This window comes from Cyanistes caeruleus, chromosome 6 (genome assembly GCF_971803275.1).
Source record: "Cyanistes caeruleus chromosome 6, bCyaCae1.hap1.1, whole genome shotgun sequence".
NCBI classification, from domain to species: domain Eukaryota; kingdom Metazoa; phylum Chordata; class Aves; order Passeriformes; family Paridae; genus Cyanistes; species Cyanistes caeruleus.
The window spans coordinates 9,811,738-9,833,462 of NC_141706.1; the positions used below are offsets into that span (position 1 = coordinate 9,811,738).

A 21,725-nucleotide genomic window follows, 5' to 3' on the forward strand; every position below is an offset into this window, starting at 1 on the left:
CAATCCTTTAGGCATTACTTCTGTCTGTTCTTTTGGACTCTTCACCTGACCTTCCATGTACAGGTAGGAATACCAACCACGTGTATATATCACTTTTCATCCATTTGTTCCAACATCTCATATAAAACCAAAAGGTACTGACTGCTACCTAAGTTAACTACAATTGTCCTTTCCCTCCCAAGCCCCCTACTATTAACAAAAACTGGAATAAATGTAGAATAACTTGTACACCTGAACTACAACCCTGACAGTGGGAAGTGAAAAACTTTCTTTTAAAGGCAAAGTGACCCTTCAGTTTCTTTAAAAAGTAGTACCCTCAAACATATAGTGGCAATTTTTATTTACCTGAAAAATTATTTTGCTGCCCCTCCCTCTCAATCTTTTAGCCTACCAAGTTCCAAAAATAAATTCTGCTTTGAACTAATTGACCTGTTCTCCAAATTTTGGCATGATAAATCACTACTGTCCACAAGACACTGCTACAGCAGTTTAAAAGACAGAGTTAAAACATATTTTTTGAGTGTACCTGTTTTTTAAGCATGCAAAAAATGCAAGCTTAAAGTTCACTCAGATAATTCTGAAGTATGCAGACAGGATGCACAATTTAATTTTTTTCAGCTCTCTTTCCAAGTAAAGCCTTTAAAGACATTTGGCAATTTACAAAACATTATATTTAATCAAGTATTATGTAAAGATCACTGTAACAGACCCAGGTGCCTTTTCCACCTGCAGTTCTCTTTCAGCAGGGTGTGTGGGAGTTACTAAAACTGCGAAAGACGTGTTTTTCTGGATCTCTCTGGCACAGCTCTGCTGTCTAACTCAGAAGGAAGTCACCACACACAGTCTTGCCAGTTTGTGAAAGCTTTCACCATTTCACTCATTTATTCTACCTCTCATGTCAGTTCCATTGTTCCGTAACAGTTAAGGTTTTACAGCCTCAAAATAATAAACGCATTTTCTGTTCACATTTTACAAGTCTATCCCGCATTGGTTTCACTTTTGAGAAGCAACAATACATGACTTTGAACACCTACTATCACATCAGTGACCTGCAACACCTAGGCAAGGTTTCTCTAAACAGCAAAGTTTAGCTGAGCAGTGAGTCAGGATTTCCTTCTGCAGTTCCATTTTAGTTTTTCCTAGAAAGATATATTCTCTGAGAATATAAAAGAGACGGCAAATGAAAAGACAGCAACTTGTACAGACAAGCCAGACAGAGATGCATCACTGAACAAGGCTTAGAGCATCCATGGCAGTGTTTCTCCAGGCATTCCACATCCTGCTGTTGATCTTGAGGACACGATGAAATATGATTCACAACTGCTTCCATTATTCTGCAACTTCATCCTTCTGATTTCTACTCATTGAAATGGTTTACAAATATATTAAAATTGACATGAACAGCCCTATTGTGGCCCCATTTTGCACTGGTTCCCTTAACTCCTATGTTTCTCCCCAAATATCACTACGGCCACAATCTCATGTATTACTAAGCAACTGTTGCTGCTGTCTAGGACAGTACTTCCATCTTCACCATGTGGACCAGAATACTCTGAAGGTGTGTGACAGGTCTGGTTTATTATTTTAAAAAGCAAATCATAACTCTAAATATGAGTAGAAGTAGACAATAAAGCAGTTTTTTCTCAGAAAACTGATATTAATGCATGTGAACTTGAACAATTCCAAAGAAAATGTCACATCTAATGGAATATTTTTGCTGCTGAAGAAATGTCATCATTTGAAACCAGATCTACAGGGCAGCAAACAATCATTAAGATGCTTTATTGACAATATCCACTCACTGCAAAAGTTTCTGCCTGCATACAATTAGATCTTAGCTTTTCCATAGTGTTTTATTGGCAGTGGAAAATGCATCAGTACTTTATTGAAAGCAATAAATAATACTGTGATAAAAACAGTTCAAAAGTAGACTGTACATATTGTTACATAATCTGAAAATACACAAAAGATTAATAGAAAAACAGAACAGTAACAATGAATTTCAGTTTTACAAGCAAGTTAAAAGTGGAAAACAAAATAAGAAAAAAGACATGCTATATATATTTTTGCATAATAAATAATGCACCATCTGAACAGATTCTTGCTGGCTTTTTAATATGCCATTTACAAGTGTCAGATACATTTTCTACTCATACAGTCCAAAATGGCTACAACCATCCAAATTAAAGTCCAGACAAGTCTTTAGAACAAGTTTACAAAACACATAGGATGACTTACATAAGAAAAGTAAGGCCTTTATTAGAAGATGCACTGCTTTCATTTTCAGCCCATTGTACCTTCATCTTTCACTACTCATTTGACAGGAGGCTGCAGTGCTTTAGGATTGGTCCATTAAAACTGGTTCCACCAGTGTCTTTCCACCAAGTGTTTTCAAGCAAAAAGGTCTAGGACAAAAAAAAACCTCTCTGTGGCCTGTGGCTCACAACCAGGAATCATTACGAAGTCTATCTTCCTTAGGGAAGGAAAAGCAAAAATAAAAACAGTCCTCGGTTTATGGCTTGTTTTCAGTCACTGTGAAGAGTCACTACACAAACACAGCACAGGGTGTTAGGACTGAGGCAATCACTCCTACAGCATGTCCCGCAGGGTTAAGAGTTCCTCCCAGCTTTTCAAACCAATTCTACTTTAAATAAAGACAAATTGCCACTACTTGATCCATCCTCTGTGTGGAAAGGTACAGCTTTGAGAAGAACAACACTCATGTACCGTCCCTCCTACATCAACAAAGGCTCACCTGAAAAAAAGCTGGACTTGTTTTCAGATCTAAGCTAAGAGCTCCAAAAGACAAAATATATACTGCTTGGTGTCATGATACTTTTACAAAGGTATTAAAATCCTTTTCACCTTCAGTTTCATTATTAAAAAACAATGATAATTACAGTAACTGCATCATTTACAAAAACCCTATATTGCTCATAGGGACACATACATACAAGCATTACAGTACATTCAGTTGGAAAGACTAAAATTAGAATTAAAAATCAGCAATGATTTGATTTGTAGACTGAATAGAAACAGAAAAAGTAAGTAACTATATAAATGAGAAGTCACATAAATATAAGAAACATTTAGATTCTAAAATATTTTCTCTATAGTACTCATGAATTTATTTGCTAATTAAAAACTCTGTAATAAAATATCTCAAAGTGTCCATTTAACAAGTATTAACAGGTTAAAGGTTCCAAATGTTCAAAATGCTGCATATCACCGGTAGAAATAGTGTGGGTAAACTGCAAAAACGACAAACAAAAACAACACACAAAAAGAAAAAAAAACACAGAAGATTCCATTAGCATGTTTTAATCACCATTTCATTCCAAGATTGTCACAAACAACTCAGCAGTGCAGCAGTGATGCACAGAATTAGTGCCATGCCACGCTGGATATCATTTTATTGCCTCCTGCAATCTCCAGCTGCAATGCAAATAAAGCAATGAGGGAAAATATTTCTGCCTCGAGGATTTCCATCCCACATCATCTGACTATAGAAAATTCCTGAACCAGGGAGGAGAATCTGGGGTAGAGGAGACATAAAACTTCAGTTTCTTGCAACTAAAATTACTTTAAGAGAGCCCCTGAGATTATGAACTGACACACTCATACAGTCTGAGCTGCTATGTGCAAGAGTTTCCTCTCTCAGCATTTCATATCTAAGAACTCTTTAGAACTCAACTCATACATGCAAAAAGGTTCTGAATTTGAAGAAGCAAAGACATGAGTTGGAAGGGATGCTACCAGTAAGAAGAAAGAAGTTGTAAGCAGAGAAGACAGACAATTTACAGTCCATGAAAGATATCACTAAGGGGAAAAGACCCACTGAATTGACTTTAAAATTCACTGTAGTAAAAAAAAAAAAAAAGAAATAATTTCAGATTTTCTTGCAAAATGAGAGAAGTACTGTGCCATGAGAAAATACAACAGAGGCTGCTGCAGAAATGTTCCAGATCCTGGAGAAAGACAGGACTACAGATCTTTCACAAGCCAGAATACATGGATTTTATGTTAGAACATATCAAACTGCCTTTTATCAGCAGCACTGCTCCCAGCTCCCCAAATTGAGGCTGCAGGTAGCTAAATCCAAACAGCTAGTCTAAGCAATCACAGTGGTATGGAGTGTCCAGGAACTGGGAAACTGCAATTATCCCAGTAGCAATTCAATACTGAAGCATGTTTTAGTGGGACAACTCTGACCAGGCAAAGACTTTGCAAGAGCAACAATCTGAGCTACAGTGTCACACTCTGGATTATTTTCTTTCCATCCCTAATTTATTCTCTTTCTCCCACCTCCCCACTTCCACTAGCTGTGTTTCATCCAACCTTTGATTTCAAAACTTTCTATAGAACTATTTAGCACAGGTCCTTTTGGAGGCTGTTTAAAAAACCTCACAGGAACAGAGTACTGACAAAACATGGTATTTCAATTTCACAGTATTCAGTCTTTGTTGTAGGAAATAAACTCAGGATTTACAATAAAATTACCCACTCTGAAAACCTGGACTGTTTTCTAAGTGTGTAAAACCACTATAGGAAAATCCCTGCTGTTTTATTTCATAAATAGCTATGTCAGTGTTATTCCTATCAGCTTTACTCACCAGGAGAAGGCTTTAACAGGAGTAGGTCCTTACTGTAGCAGAATCCAATCTTTGTGTTCCTGATACACTGCCTATTCCAAGAAGCATGGGAAGACATGCAGAACACAGCATGCATGTTAGTTTTCAAAAAAAAAAAAAAAAAAACAAACCAAAAAGACAAACCTCCACAGCAATGGTGATTACAGCTTTGGTACTCACCCAACTCTAAGGTTACAAGTTAGAAAAGCAGAATTTATTTTACAGTTTGCATATTAACCACTTCTTGTTCCAGGGGCTAACAAAAAGAATTCTAAAATAAATCTGCTTGCCAACTAGCACAGAGAAATTAGCAAAGGTGACTTTGTAAGTTATTTACTACTTCATGTAGTTTGTAGTTATTAGATAATTCAAAAAGAAAGTGGTTTTACATGGTAAAGACTTAAATTCCTTTCATTTATAGAATTTTCCACATTAATTCTGGTAAATATTTTGTGCTAGTGACAGTATCTAATATTTAGAAGAGCTTACTGAGACTAGCATCAGATACAAAAATTGGTTTTTTAAGCTTTATGAATAAATAAGTTTTCAGAACCTGAGGCAACTCCAACAGATTGTATTCTCACCCTGTCTGTTCCAATAAATAAACATTTCATAAATATACGTTTCTACATGCCTTTTGTAAACTAAATTCAAGTCAAAGTTTATTCTTATGTTGCTACAAGATACGGTTTTTAAACAGACAAGATCCCTCATGTGACAGGTGATCAACTTCCACTTCCAGATGGGATTTTTGGGGTCTGCTTTTCTTGGTTTGGGTTTTTTTAATTCATATCTGTGTGTGCACATATATACCCAAAGATCATTAAGTACACAGCAATGAATGAAACAGTGATTTCAAGTATGGTCAGTACTGAAGTGACCACTGCAGGGGGGTTAATGCACCTGTTACTGAAGTTGTACTCATCTCAAAATTATCTGAGGGGATTGACTCACATTATTTTTTAATGCATTTTATTGCATTTCAGAAGTAGGGCTCATATTGGTCTAATTGCTGCTAATCAGAAATTAAGCATCAGGTGGATTAAAAGACTCCGACTAAGCTGTCATGTTATTTTCCTAAATTACATTTATTTCTAGCTATGACTCATTTTGTTACTCCAGTGATGTAAAAAACAAACTCCACCTCTAGTACAGCTTCCTGAAATGAGAAAGCACCCTATGGTTAAACACAGTGTTATAAATACAACCATGCACAAGGCAGATGCTTTAATGCAGCAAAAAGGTCATTCTGACTTAATTTCCCTGGAATCTCATGCAAAAAAAACCACATCATGCTTAAAATTATACAAAATCAATACCATCAATCTGCATCTTCTTTGGCTGCATAGAGGGTGAAGACATTGAGGTTGTAACTCTGAAATTTGCAGGAAGAGTCTCTGCTGATCCAGCAGCTAAACCTCTTATGTCCTTTGGTCTAAACTTCTTTCTCCACGAAGGTGCTCTCCTAAAGCTCTTATCATCATCCTGTCATATTGACAAACAACATTAGCAGTGCAAAAAATGTGGGATTGCTACTGACATTAAAAGGATTGCTGACAAACTTAAGTAAATGTATCACCACTGAAGGAGGTAATTGTCAGGAAATAAAAAGTGTATTAAATGCTGCATTGCCAAGCAGGATTTTCCTCAAGCACTTGGGTAAAGGTAACTTAATTACCCAAGTGCATTTTCCTTCTCCTATTAATATATTTGCATCTTTCAAGCAATATTCCCACCTCAGAAATACAATGCTGCATTTACTAAATACAGTTTAAGTCCCACTTCCAAAAACATCTTTGGCAGAGAAAGCATTGTGTCAATGCAAATATACCCACTGGGCAGTTCCATCTGACAACTTCCAGTTCAGAAACAGTTCAATCCTCTGAATGCTGTTTCACCTCAGATATTTTCCCTTGTACAATTAGGAGATAAGTGTCATTATTATTTGAAGAGATCTTCACAACCAAACTGCCCTGTGCCACTATAACAGAGCAAACATCTGTTCTCTCAAAGCTCCTTTTGCAGTTTGAAATCTCCAAGGAAAATATGTTAGGAAACCATCAATGCTTTCTGACAGGTTGTCAAAAACTTGGTAGAGCTTCACATGGGAACAGAGCTGTCAGGAGCTTCCCCTTCCCCTGTCCTCTTCCTCATCCCAGCACCAATATTTTTGAGACTGGTTTCCTGAGCTGGTTAACCACAGAAGGTTTTTGTCACTTCAGCCTTAATCTGGAACACTTTTGCCTACATGTGCTACCACATCAAATCCCATCAGCAGCAAAGATGAGGCAGCATGGAGCTAATTAAAGCTCTCCTGGGGAAGTAACACCAGCTTGAATCTGTCCACTGGAAAACTATCTCCTCTGTGCTGTGGGTGCACAGAACAGCCTCACACACAGAGAGTTTCACACTCATTTCTGTGCAGTTTATACAGGAAGATCACAGGCTGCCCAACAGAAATTACTTTGATATGTAAACACGCCTGTGGTCTATTGCACCAATATGAATCAAAATTAACATGAGATTTCTTAAAAACCCCTCAACACTCTTTAGGATAAAGTGCCTTTCTCTATCACAGCTTGTTCACTGCAGTGCCGGTCACTAATTTTACCATATTTTCAATAAAGAGGAATCAGCCCAAAGTGCTGCTATTAGACATTAACCATGCAAGCTAGAAAACAAAACTTACAAATCTTCCCAATACTTTCACATTCAAAGTCATCTTACCAAAATACACAAACCCTGCTGTATTTAGAAACCGCCAGAGACAAGGAGTTTCAAGTTAAGGTTTCTGTCACTATTCTGTCAAAAGCTTAGAAAGCTTCAGGCTAAATTCTTTCACTGAGCATTTCTGATAAAGCTTCCAGGACCATAAAATGGGTCAACAACTCGAGTAACTTACTTCATCAAGTCTTCTGTCAGTGCCCATAGCAAGAAGGTTATTGAATTCCCTCTCCAGAACAGCACGAGCCTGAAGTTTGTGGTATGAAAGAAATGGAAGTTAATGCCAAAAGATTAGTAATTAGTAACCTATACTGATTTAAAAAACTTGATAGGACCCCAATTGTTTAGTGCTTTCTTATCAGATTAATAAACATACCTCATACTTGAAATGTCAGTACTTGAAAAGTTACAATTTAATTGGTAACATACTAAATATTTAAGGAAGACTTAACAGCTCCCCTCTACTTGTGGCATGAAAATTCATGATTCTGCCTCAAACTTAATTATTTCAGAGTAAAAACTAGCAAACTACAGAACTGATGAGTTTCACACTACTGTTGTGAAGATGGGCCATGAGGAAAATATTCAAATAATTTTCTTCTCAAGCAGATTTACCAACGAAAATTGTTATTAGTAACTAGAAAACCATTAGAAAAGCACGATTTTAAGTTTTTGTCTTGTGTGACAATGGACAACTTTGCATTGCTAAAGTTTCTAGATGCTCTTAAGTGCAAAAATTGCTGAACAGCTCCATTGTTAACCTTCCTAGGAGGCCTCATCCTTGCTTACCTGTGTGTTTTGAGTGGGGATTTGCAGCAGGAGAGCTAATGCATTGTAATCAAAGGATTCATCTAAGGCCACAAGTGCACCATGAACTCCGCTCTCGAGCAGGTTGTTCGCATATTCCTTAAGGCCAATGGACATGACCCAGTGGATCATCCTCTCATTGCTCCACACAAGGACATCTAGGGAGGCAAAACCACAGTGCTAGGCTCATTGCAACACCACTTCTCTGAACCAAATCATCCACTGCCATGAAGGGGACAATTGGAGCGGAGGGTAAACATATTAGAAGTCTGATGGGAGACATTTCACACCAGAACTTAAATATTCCAAGGAGCAATCCTCTAGAGGCAAGAGATGCACCCACATTTGGGAAGTGAAAAACAACCCACCAGCCACAACCCTGGTTTGGTTGCTGCCAGTTAGTTGTGACTCCTAGGAATGATCTCAGGTGTAGTTAGCAAGTTAATCACCAAAAGGTATCAATGTTTAAAAGGAAAAGGAAGAGCAGACAAAGAACCTTCCAAGCAAGTTTTTATACTCATATATCAGAAAATACTTTGATATTAGGCAGGGAACAAAATTTCTATGGGAAATCTTGGAAAATTATGAATTCCCAACCCTGCTTTCTCTTATTCCTTCTCTCTTGTACAATAATGACCATGAATCTGGAAGATATAAATACCTAAGTCACTTGGATATTTTTTCATCAACTGCTGGGCATTAAAAGTTACCAGCCACAAACAGCAATAAGATTATGCAGATGTAAAGTTATGTCAAAATGGGGAAAATTAGAAAATGAGGACCCCCCCCCAACATGTTCTTAGCTTTCATTCTCCTAAAACTTCCTTTCAAATTTCAGAGCAGTATGAGTTTCAAAAATGTTCACATTTGTAGCAAAAGTAAATGATTTAATGATGTGCTTTATCATTCAGTGTTCAGGACCTACATCCAGACATGCCTTGTGCATTTAAGACTTGCTATTTTACAAATGGTTCCATCCTCTAAAGCCTTTTCTTTGTTAATGAACTTTTGAGTCTGATCAGTGAAAACATGGCAGAATCAGACTGAGGTGAAGACAATGCACTAACCCTTAATTTCATTCTGGCTTTCTTCTCTTTTTCTTTCTAGCTCTTTTCGATCATAATTCAGTCTTCGGAGGCACATAATTCCACACTGAAAACTGTTTCTGTTTGGACAAGAGAAAAAAAAAAGAGAAAAAATTATTTAGAGATAATGGAAACATTTAACTGTGGGTGACGTTTCCAGGTTCAACTTCCTCACCTGTGAAAGCTGTCTACCATTTTCAGCTGCCCACGCAGGTCTTTTTTAGTTAAGTGATCCAGCATCCGAGCATCCACCAGACATTCCATGAAGTAGCTGCGGTACTGAGGGAGCCCCAGGCTTGGCAGCCACTCATTGCCAATCCACTCATGGTTCATGTCACCATAGGCTAATGTCTGGTTTGAAAATAAAATAAGGGACAAGCTTATTGAAGTGGGAAACGAAAAAAGAAGAGCTGTTTTAGACAACCTATTTTAAAGAAACTGCTTATTTGATTTTTGGTCTGTAAAGCTAAGCACATCAGAATACTGAATACTACATGCGTGTTTTCCAAAGAAGTCACCCCCATGGCAAAAAGCAAGTTCAGATATTCACATCAGCAAGTAAAACTGACTCAATTTATACCAAGAAATAGCATGACAAAATATGCAAGAGCTAATAAAATTTTACAAGAGACTAATCGACGTGGTTGGATAGCAAAAGCCATAGAATTTCATTGTGTTGAGATGTTGTAAATTCTCTCTTGAAAACTAGGGGGAATCTTATTTTTCATGTGACTTTTTAAAGAAAAGATATCATAAAAGTAACTGCAGGCCTTTTAATATACTGTTTTCAGAAACTGATAAAACCCTGCTACTGAAGAAAAAGCCATTATAAATGCTAGTCCTTATCCTAAAAGAGACTTTCCTCATTACGGTTTTCATCTGCAAATCACTCATCATTTTTTTAGAGAAAAAAAATCTATAAAGATGAGTGTTTGTAACTACATTCCTAATCACTCCTTGGGCAGCAATACCCAGAAGCAACATTTTTTCAAAAGTATAATAATTCTAATTTTTATGTTAAAAGTCAAAACTTGTATTTCTCCTCTAGAGGAAGCACCTTCCAGAAAGGAGCAAGGCCACAAGAAATGCACCTCTCCAAGCCATAAGAAGGTGGAAGAGTGAAAGAGCTCCTTACTCTGGGTCTGTTATCACTGACAATCAAGAAATGAGTAGCTGAGATATAGTTAATTGGACTTAAACCAGGTTTAAGCTGGAGGGCAGTCAAGCAAGAACCCATGCTGTCCAAAGATATGTATCATGGATAAATCCCAAGTTTTGTTTCTATCCCTGTATAAATACTCAGCTACATCAATGCCTCAAAATACAATTAGGATTTGCCACCACTTTATAGCAAAACAATCAATCAAGGGGGATTACAGAATTAGTGCATAGAAATCTACTTAACCATCCAGGGCCAGGTTATCTTGTGTCACACCTGGGATGGTGGCTTGGTTGGACAAGGACTTTCTGCACAGAGCAGATATTCCTCTTTGAATTCTGGCTTCCTCAGAGAGCCATCCCCCACCAAAATATTAAAATATTTAAACCACACGTATTTCCCAAGTGTGCATTGTACAGAGACAAGCCTGCAGCTTCCCCCTCTCCCAATCCCCAGGTCACACCCAGAATCATTAAAAGATGCTGGCCTAAAGGAAAAACAGATTATTTCATGCTGTAATGATTGTGACAGTTTACATACAGTCTGTAATATTAGATAAAGTTTCCAACCTGAGCCCAGCTTCCCTCCTCATCTTCCTGTTAGGTGGTTAGGAAAGCAAAAGAACACACACATATTAATGGTTAAGTTTAGTAATGAGGTCAAAAAGTTAATGGTGCACTGCAAGAATCTAAATCTACTGCATACCAAAAAAATCTAGATAAAGCAAGCATCATGCAATGTAAAAAATTATACATAAGGCACTTATTTTTGTATGAGAAGTTGCGAACCCCATCTACTGATTTAAGTTTTCTGGAGAGAAAAAATTTCTGCACCAATAATTCAATTTGTCTATTTGTCAATCAAGTCAGAGCTCCATTTTACAGATTAGAGTTTTGTTTACAATCTTATCAACGTTGATTTTTTTTTTTCCTCCCTTCTGGAAAAAAGCTATCAAGATGCAGATTACAAGGTTAGTAATTAGAAGAAGCAATGATCCATAATTTTAGTGCATTAATTTGAAGAAAAAAAAAAAAAAGGCAAAAAAAGTACTTGATTCAAATGTTCAAGAAGTAGGAAAAGCACTCTAAGGTAGAGAAGTGGCAACACTGTAAACTAACCGTTTGTTGTGTGGCTGTAAGATTTTCCATCTCTTCATGTGTTACCCAGACATTTCCCGTGGTCTAATATGAGCCCACAGGGAATCAATCCCATCCAGTGAAAGGAAAGCAGTAACAAAGAGGAGAGGTTGCAGAACAGATAAGCAATCGGTACATGTAAGGAGCAGGCATGGGCAAAGCAATGGTCTCTAGGTCAGGTACAGCTACTGACAGTCATGGCATGCAATAACAGCCTACTCACAGGGATCAACTTCCCTCACAGGTATAAACAAAATTGAGCAGCAGAAACAGCTGACAGGACTTAATTAATGGGTAAACACTTGGCTCTGCTCTTACCCGAAAAATACATTTGTAATCTAGCACATAACCCCTGGAAAAACTTTAGACTGCAGGGCAGACAGACTCATGAGAGAAAATTTCCACTAAGTGCCTAAATTTAGGCACTTATAGTGGTCACTATAGAGATACAGGTGACTCCTCTATCATGTAGTCTGAATTAATTGGAGTTAATCACTTTATAGGTGCATTAAAAGAGCTGCCAACTATCCTACAAATATCTGTGCACACTTGTATACTTCATCTGTATTTTAAATTCTCTGGAGACCAAAAGATGAGGCAAATAACACAAACTCTCAGTAATTTGCATTACGTACTTAGACTGAAATAAATTTATCTTTTCCTCAAGAAAAAAAATTGCAGTTATTCCTTTAGTTAACTTCCATGGAAGGAAGGAACAGTCTGTATTTAAGTAATGTGTTCCTTTCCAGAAATTCTTAGTAGAAGTTCAGTTCTAAGTTTACAGTCAAATGTGGGGAAATTCTAAGTGTTTAATGCTGCACGAGTTTTCTTACCGTCCTTGAGGTGGGAGGGGCAGAGGGGCTGGTTAGGGACATGATTTCCTGGATGGCCAGGCGGAGCTTGAGCCTGTGCAGGGGATTGCTGATGCCGATTTCCCGCTGGATTTCCGTGTCAGACAGGGCTGACATGATAGCACCGCTTTTCACATTGGCTCGGCAGGCAGCCACGTACCAGGCTGGCATCCCCACCCACAGCTGGAACACAGAAAGAAAGAAGTAAGCAGGATATGGAAAACATTCCTGCCTCCAAACCTGCAGAGTCTATACAAGTCTGTATATTGAGGGGACTTTTTATTCATTTTGGGAGGACCACTCACCTCCAGCCACACCACCACAGTGGGCCCATCCCACTGTGCAAAAGGCAAACCCTGTCTTCTGGCTTCCTCCAGCAACTCGTGCCTACAATTCCAGAAAGAGTCATTAGTTATAATGGATGTCACAATTTCAGCACTATACTAGTGTCACTACCTTCTTTCCAATAGTTAACTTATTCCTTTCCCAACCAGCCTTTTATGATCCACCCCCTCAAGCAGGTATAGCACATCTACAAGCACTACATAGGGATGAAAGCTGAATTGGGCAGGAAATCTGGGAACAGCAGAGGTGCGGATCTTGCCTTTCAGAACTTGGTGTCTGAAGCCTCTACTTGATACTCTACCCAACACTCCCAACCCAAAATGGAGATGTCAGGCCTACTGGCAATCAACATTCTCAACTGCTCAGTTTTCTGCCCAGAAAAGGTGAACCAAAGCAGTCATTTCTCCTCAGCGTGTGCAGATTTGAAACCTGTGGCAACACATGAATAGATCAGACATGCCAGTCCATCAGGCTATGAGGGCTGGACACTGGGCCAGCAACCATTTCAGTGGTGAACTTCAGCCTGTCAGAACATCAGGCACAGAACTGCCAAACATAACTCTGGTTGTGTGAAGCTATCTTGACAGGCTGTGTACTGAAACTCAGCTTTCATCTTCCCTGATGACACCATTTCCTTTGTTGTTTTGAAACAGATGTGCCTGAAGTTTAATACTGACAATTCAGCTCCCAGAGACAATGGATGCTCACAACGTCCCTATAAATAGCTGCCCAAAATGTACGATAAACCAAAGGACAAACACTAGAACTGTAGGTAAAAGCATGCAATGCTACTTGGATATGCCTGGCTGAAAACATGGAGAAAGCCTAAAAAAAAGCATTTTTACACTGCCTTTGAAAGCCAGCTGTCTATGGTTAAATCTTCACTCATTCCCCTTGGAAAAGCTGAAAAAACAACTTCCCCTAATTATTCTGATTTTACTGTTCTTTATTCATGCCTGCCAGTGCAGAATTAAGCTTTGCAGCAATACTAGAGAGTCAAGATCCTGTATTATGGATTTACCATTTTCTCACTATTTAAATCAAATAAAATCTCTTCGCCTTTTGAACTGTCTCACTGGATAGATCTAAGATGATAACATTTTTAGAAGTTATGGGAATTAAAATACACAAGGTATCTTGAAGTGTGATTACTGACAGACAAGGAGCTTTTTTTGCTACTCCTACAAAATGGAAACACAGCATTCAGCTCTTTTAGACACATCTGAGACCCTCATGTTATATTGGTAGGTAATTAAATATTAAAAAGCAATCAATGAAGCAATAAATATACTAGCAACTGCTTTATCAATAGACAGCACTTCTGCACCTGCAGACCAATAAATTCCTACTGCTCTGGAAGAACCTCCCAGTAATTTGTCCTAATTAAATGTGCTTCCCAGGAATGGGAAAAGGAGAGGAAGGAAGGCACTGCCAGACAACTGGTTACAAATCATCATTCTAGGTACTGTTTTGGGATCCATCCATTAAGGTGGAACAGTGTTCAGCAGTCAACAGCTCAACTGCTAAATTTCACTACCAAAGAAGACTATAAAAGCTCAGACATATTTGTACACTTCAAAAAGATACATATATTTCTAAATTGAGAATAAAGGATTAGCTATTTCCCTGCTACTGTGGAACATACTACATTCACTCCACAATTAATTAGCCCTGAACATATTTAGTTCTGCTTCTCTTTGTTGTTTAAAGATTTAAAAATTAGAAAAATAAATTAATAAGGTCATATGAAACACTGTTTGGTAAGAACAGAATAAAGGGCTTAATACTGTATTTGCCATAAAGGAACACACAGTTTTTTCCAAGTACTTCAGCTTCCAAATTGGTGTCTATGCCTTCCTTTTTGGTGGCTGTATTGCATGGAGTTCAGAGAGTATCAGTGTCATTTCTGGTTGTTTTGTAAGTCTGATTTGTATACTTCATGGTAACCATGAACTAGTGAATCCTTTGGAGCAGAATACATGGGATACATCAAAAATGTAAAGAGAGGTTATGGATGCCAACTTGAAACTCATGGTGGTATTGTAGGCAGAAAATGATTGTGTGATGGAGGAAAACACATAAAAATAGAAACAAATAAAGAAAAATGTGCTCATGAGATGACTTTATGCAGAAATTATTCAATGGATCCAAAGAGGAAAGCAACCATGAAGTGGAAAATTAATTGCAGAATTTGTTCATGTGCAGTAAGAGATAAAAACTTGCTTGCACAGGAAATCCTTAACCCCAAGGCTCAAGATGTAGCCCAGGCACAAAACATCTCATAGGAAAAATTCAGAAGCAGCTGCTGTTTCATTTGCAAACGATGCATTGATGTTTTTTTTTCTACAGCAGGAAACTTCCCTCTTCCCACTATTCCCTTCAAACTCCACCAAGACACTCGCTGCATTCCAGCAAAATGTGATCAGATCCAGAAAGATCACAACTGCCAGGCCAACTGAGTCTCACAATCCAACCATTACACCAACTAGGAAATGAGCAAAATCTGGCCCCATATCTTTGTGAGGAAAAAAATATTGCAGTGGTGTCAGCACTGTTAACAGACAGTACAAACCTGGCCCTGTGAAGGATAAAAGAACACCAAAGGAGTAGCTGGCTACTAGAATAACTCCTGTGTGACAAAACCAAGGTATAGATGTCTGGAGACTTAGTTAAAAACATGGGTGAGCTTCCCTTGGAACAGGAGCCCAAACATGCTGCTGCAAGGGAGGAAAGCTTGTTGTTAGATGCATTCCAGAGGCACCTCACAGCAGCTGGGGAAGACAAAAGCTGTGGTCACAGGGAGTGAGAAATCATGTCAAAGCTGCAGGTGGTGCCTGATGCAGCAGAGACTGCACAGGACTGTCTAGAGACCGTGTGAAGTATCTGTGTTCAGAAGGGCTCTTGGCAGGAGAGCACACGCTCACCCCACAAGGAAAATAAAGCAGCCCGGAGCAACCTCACTTTGTCACTGGATGAAGACAGCATGGGAATGCATACATGTGGAGCTCATAGCCAGAGGTTTGAAATGCTGTATCCCAGATTTCTTGGATGGAACTGAAAAGGACTGATTTGGAAGAAGTTCAGAACACAGTAAACACTGCAATGTGGGTAAGAGAGTGATACTGATGGAAGTGACAGAGCTTCAGGGTGTATAAAAACTGAGAAGCAACAGTTGTAAAACATGAGATGGAAACAGGCAGAGCATCAGGGGAGAGTTAATACCCTTATTTGAGACTGAGTTTGGGAACATAGTGTTTCATATGTGAGTTACTTTAAATTTAGGGTTGCCTTCATTTTTGATGAATACAGTACTAAGTTGGTTGTGCTGTACACAGAAAAGCACACAGTTGTGGCAAACACTGTCACTACCACAGCTCACACAGGAGGTGAACACAGCACTATGAACAACTTCGGTTTAGTAAACACCGAATGACACTTTTACAGAAATACATCTGCCTTGGAAACACAAATACCTACTACTGCTAAACAACTTTCAAATCCAAGATTAGAAAACTAATTCTAAGAGGGTTTAATATTTCCACTATAAAAGCTCACGCCATGCAAATTAAGACAAGACACCAAACTAGCTTTCACACTGAACTAGGTGGCACTGGATTTATTTCAGCAACACATTTCTTTTGAATCTAGTATTTCCTCTCATGATCAGACTTTTTTGAAGAAAGATGTTTTAATATATTGCTAAAAAATCCAAATGGGTTTTATCATACTTGCACAACAATTCCAATAAAAATAAATACAAACTTACCCTGTTTTTGCACTACCACATCAAATGGTAAAGAAAAGGAAAATAAAATAATGAAAGACAAACAGAAAACTAGGATTAAACTGAACTCAAAAACCAGACAAATAATGTGTACTGTAATTTAATTCTGTAACTATAAATAGGTTTTTGTTAGCAGACACTGAACCCTGCCCTCAGTCTGTTTGTGCACATGCAAGCAGAAATCAGAAAGATAAATGAGCAAATAGGGATTAGAGACAGCTATAAATAGAATGAACTGTCATTGTTCCAAGCATTCAGGTAGCTGGAATTCTTTTTGCTGAATACAAGGTTTCATAAGCAAACCATCAGTCAGAATTTGTTTTAACCCACCCTCTTCCAGTATCAGATTGAAAAGCAATTTAGAGCAGCTTTACCACTTTTTTGTTTTGATAAGGAGCATCTCAAGAAGGCAGCAAGGAATCTTTGACCCCTTGTGGTAACATTGCTTCCCATGTTCAGAAAACCCCTCAGGATTCTGAACAGTTGCATGAAAGCATATTACTTGGATTTTTCAAATGATAGACCCTAGATTGCATTAATTTCACTGCATGGTAGAGAACAGAAGGTTCTCGGGAAACCTTAGAGCCTTTTCCAGTACCTAAAGGAGCTGTGAAAGAGATGGAGAGGGGCTTTGGAAGAGTTATGGAATGCAATTCCTAACTAAAAGTTTTTATTTGTTTAAAAGAGACAGCTGCCTTTTAAGCCATCTGCAACATGCAGCCATAAATTATATTTTAAGTAATACCAGTAAATTTTTCAAAAGCAAAATGTTTACAAGAAAAGCCATGATTTATCTGCAACTGCACTTCTTGCATTTCTTAAAGCAAGACAATATGGATTGTTTCACTTGAGAATGAAACTTGTGGCTGGTATTGAGAAATACCTATATTGCTCAAAGAACAGACCTTACCACCATTTATATATGACCAGACTAAAACTATTTATTTAACCAAGATGTGGTATGACTTTAAAGCACTGTAGAAAAGGGAAAATATCAGATCATAATAATATATGATTGCCTTCAGAGCAGCAGTCTGAAGAAAAACAGCTGAGCTTTCTGTTATCCAAATAAACCCACATTCCATTCTGACTTTTCAAACCAACACACTGCTGGTTTTCATTAGCAGCCACCAGGCATTATTCTTATTAGTTAATAGAACTTAGGTACTGCAAGAAATCCCTCTCAAAGGAAAAATTAGCACCCTTTCTTTTCAACATTTACTGTCTGTCTTCAGAAGGGAAGGGAAGTCTGATCTTCATCATTTTTTGACAGCTGAACAGAACAGAAGCAGCAGAAGTTTGAGGTATATGGCTCAGCACTGGGGGGAAAAATGCAAGGAATGCCTGATACTACTTATATAAATATGACTGTTTCCTGTATTATCATATAAGCATCAAGTCAAGATTTCCACCAGTAGCAGTAACTGTTTTTCACCTATGATTAGCCTTTGCTTCATCTGTTCCAAGTCTGGAAACAGCAAAGCATGCAAACAGACACTCCAAAGGTGAGCAGTAAACTAAAGATTTTCTGGGACAGATGAAAAAAATTCTCATGACTCAGGAAAAGGTAACTCCATACAAAGTGCCATAAAAAAAGGAATAGTCACAATTGATTAAAAATAAAAGAATAAAAAAATAAAGAAACCAGGATTATATGCTGCAAGGAAAAAGATTTCACCAGACAATCTTAAACAGAAGTGAAAAAATTAGTGAAGAGAGAAGCTGCCAGCAGCAGTAACACAAAGGGATGGAGAAACAAAACAGAAAATTCATACACAGGGATGTCTGCACACAGTTTTCTCGTGCTTCCCTTCTGTCAATTCCTCCACACTCCGGAGCAAAGAACAGCCAAGGGCAACTTTGGGAAATTTCCCATTTGAATTAAAGGTACTTTTAATTTATTATATTTAATAATTCCCAAAGCAGGTATGAAATATAATAATTTAGGGAGAATCTGGTTGAGAGTCCACTTCTATCTCCAAATTTCTTTTCTCCTGTTTCTTTATTACAGTAGACCAACTGTAAATTTTCTGCTTAAATTCTTTTCAAACTTACCATGACCTATGCTGCTATTAATGTTCTGGAAAAATAGTAGAAAAAATAAATTTACAGATGCTTCTTAGCCATAACACCATATTAGGAAAAAACACTCCAAAACCAAACAAAAAATAAAACCACAGCATTTTAAAACAAAGCAATACATAAATAACACAGGATTAAAAATGTTTGATAACTTACTTCTTCTGCATTTTCCTGTTTTTCTCTGCCTGACCTCCAAGTTTGCTGAGACCTAATGCATCCTGAGAGGAACCATCTGCTTCTCCCATGCCACCTACAAAAAACACCAAACTCAAGTCACTCTCAATTTTATCCTTTGTAATATTACTGATCAGAAATGTGCAAAACCAAACCCCCAAGGCCATCTCTCTCACTGTGTAAGAAAAAGCAAACCAACCTTGTCCTAGAGATTCCTTGCTTCCTTGTCCAGGTCGTCCCTTTTCCTTCTTGCCAAACAGGCGGCCAATGGAGGATTTGATTCCCTTTTTTTTGGGGGCTTTGTGAAGGGAATCTTGGCTGCTGTTACTGCTACTAGGATTACTTGTTTGCCCGTCTTGTGAACCTGTTGAACTGTACCAAAAAAGAGAGTCAAAGGAGCCCATGTACAGCAAATGCACTAGAGACAAGTTCAGGGTTCTGTGCAAGTTAATCTAAGTTCAGAACTCACTAATGACATTTAAGTTCAGCTTTTATGAGTTACGAAATGTTGAAGGCACAAGCTCCTGACAGAAAGGGGCAGACAGAGTTTGAAATACTTGAGTGGAATCCATCTCAGACACTTAGGTACTTTGAAAAGAGCATCTGTCAATCAAAGTGATGGCAATTTTGTGAATTATTTCTCAATTTATAACTAAATTACATCTTAAAGAGTTAAGAGCTACATTTTTCATATCCCAAGCATGGAGCAAACTTAATGCAGACTTTGAGTACCAAAAGAATTCCCATGAAGCCATTCTTCAGCATTAGCAGAATTTACATTCCTAATGTTTATGAAACACAGTCACCCATTCATGTGTTCACACTCCTGACTTCTGAGAAACACTTTAACACTCAGACTAAAATCCTACAGGCTGAACAGCTCTGCAGTTTGGGGTTTTATTCTGATGCTGTGGAACACTAAATTCCTGGTAGTTCTGAGTGATTTCCAGCTACTTACTTCCTAATGTCCCTGATATCTTCGTGGCTCACTGTGTGCAGAGCTCCTTTCTGGACTCTGTCCAGACGCAAAGACCGAGGTGATGAAGGTGGTGATGTCTCACATTTTATGGTGGTTTTGTCGTCTCGTACCTCTTCCCTGGAAGCTGGAGACTGATGGAAAAGGAAGGAAAACTTCAGGGGCAATACAAAAGCACAAAGGCAATACCAGCACTACACAAAATAGTGAAAGGAAGAATCTTATTTCAGTGTTAAAGGATTACTCTTGCCCTTACCATTCTGCAGTTGCCTGTTTTTTGCTTGATTTCTTTCTGAATTTCTTGTTACCTTCAGTGACAAACTACTAAATTCAGTGTTAGCTACTAAAATAATAAATTAGCACTTATCTTTTATTCATTTATAGGGCTATCTATAAGAACTAAAGTAATGCCTTCAGCACCATAAAATGAATATACCTGTCCCCAGTTTAAGGAAGTGCAAAGACAAAAAAACTAGAGACCTGTGGAAAGAATTAATAACAAGATTATTGACTCTGAGAAGTCAGTTTCTACACACCTGTGCGCTACCAAAGTTTGAGTAACAGAAAGAACAACTTATTTGTGTGTACACTGACAGCTTTTAAAATTAATACTGAAGCACGAAGACTGCAAAGCAGTGGTTGCAAACAGAAAGCAGCACAACAGTCCTCCACACCAGCAAAAACAGGCAAACAAACACAAAAATCCACAAAACAAGCCCACACTTAGGCTAAAATGATAAACCATAATCTTATTACAGAGCTACCCTGCAAATGCTTTATGCTCCTGTTATGCACTAATGAGTTTGGGGATAGGGAGGGAGATGAAGGGGCACACCATGAAATAAACTAAAGATTTTTACCTTTCTACGGTGTTTCCTTAAATCACTAGGCTGACAGATGCATGCAAAGAAAAGAAATTTGGAAAAGCTGTATTTATTGTAAACTGTAGCACAGACCTGAGACAACTAGTACAGACAAAATATCTTAGGGAGAATATAAACAACAATTACAACAATGGCACAGAGAATTACTGGGTATGAAGTACTCCTTAAATCACAGATTACTTAAATGCAACCCTGAAGTGAGGAAAAGGAAACAAAAAAATAAACACTTAGAGTTGGTTATCTACCAAAGTACCAGAGATGTTTGAGTGTACTGGGACCATTGGCAAATTAGCACAAAATATGTGCATCAAACAAAAACCCAATAAAGTGCGTGGGGGTGCAAGGTGTCGCTTTGAAAAAGTGAGGACCTGCCTTGAACCTCCAGATCAGCCACAGCAGCCTTAATAAGTCATCTACACTCGTCCCTCCTCACAACCCAGGGATTCCTGCAGCTGTTTCCTACACTGCACAAAAAGCAGCCAAGACTTAAGTAATGTCAGACTGCCAACAATAGCTCATTTCTATACAGTAACAGGATTCTGTTCTTTTTACAGCTTTCAAGTACTGGAATGTTTGAGCAGGAATTCACCACCGCTTTTATTTTATCCTTCCTCCACTGTACCTCACTCCCCAGGGAGTGCTCACCTCTGCCACTGAAGAGAGCAAGACTTAGACAGCTTATTCAGACTGATGCTGACAAAAGTTAAATTTAGGTAATTTGTTTAATAGCTCTCATTATTTAAAACGGCTATAGCCAAAAATAAAGTTGGTCCCCTTTGAAGTGGGACAGGAGGGAGAGATGTAGTTTCCCTCCCACAAAGGATAACTTTTAATAGTTTTTGATTTAGAATACATGTAAATTTTGCAGCATTAATATGGAAAGTTTTGTTCAATCTGACTGTAGAGTACTACATGAATGAATCATAAGTTCAGTGAATTATAGAAGGGACCTTTAAAGATGATCTAGTCCCTGCTCAAGTTCTTGACAAAGCACTGCAGACTCATTTCACCATTACCGGATCTTTCATCCATTAAATCTGATGAGCATAGAAATGAAAATTGTTCACCACATGGAATGAACTGCCCA

General features: G+C 38.1%; 1 protein-coding gene across 34 annotated transcripts in view; it reads right to left on the minus strand.

The window, feature by feature from the left end:
- Positions 1 to 845: 845 nt before the first annotated feature.
- The window catches only part of PPFIA1 (PPFI scaffold protein A1), a 54,081-nt gene continuing 33,201 nt past the window's right edge, over positions 846 to 21,725 (minus strand). For 6 of the 34 annotated variants that reach the window (XM_023928781.2, XM_086894961.1, XM_086894952.1 and 3 more), the window contains 12 exons: positions 19,737 to 19,888; positions 18,978 to 19,150; positions 18,761 to 18,854; positions 12,699 to 12,780; positions 12,376 to 12,576; positions 9,423 to 9,598; positions 9,230 to 9,327; positions 8,145 to 8,320; positions 7,534 to 7,602; positions 5,951 to 6,116; positions 4,614 to 4,684; positions 846 to 3,251 (listed from right to left, as the gene is read on the minus strand). In XM_023928781.2, coding sequence (XP_023784549.1) covers positions 4,626 to 4,684; positions 5,951 to 6,116; positions 7,534 to 7,602; positions 8,145 to 8,320; positions 9,230 to 9,327; positions 9,423 to 9,598; positions 12,376 to 12,576; positions 12,699 to 12,780; positions 18,761 to 18,854; positions 18,978 to 19,150; positions 19,737 to 19,888 — 1,446 coding nt within the window. In that variant the 3' untranslated portion in view covers positions 846 to 3,251; positions 4,614 to 4,625. Of the gene's footprint in view, positions 3,436 to 4,613; positions 4,685 to 5,950; positions 6,117 to 7,533; positions 7,603 to 8,144; positions 8,321 to 9,229; positions 9,328 to 9,422; positions 9,599 to 10,975; positions 11,003 to 11,524; positions 11,588 to 12,375; positions 12,577 to 12,698; positions 12,781 to 18,760; positions 18,855 to 18,977; positions 19,151 to 19,736; positions 19,889 to 20,614; positions 20,645 to 21,725 lie in introns of all 34 variants that reach the window. The other 28 variants (XM_086894941.1, XM_023928778.2, XM_023928774.2 and 25 more) reach the window with 13 other exon arrangements.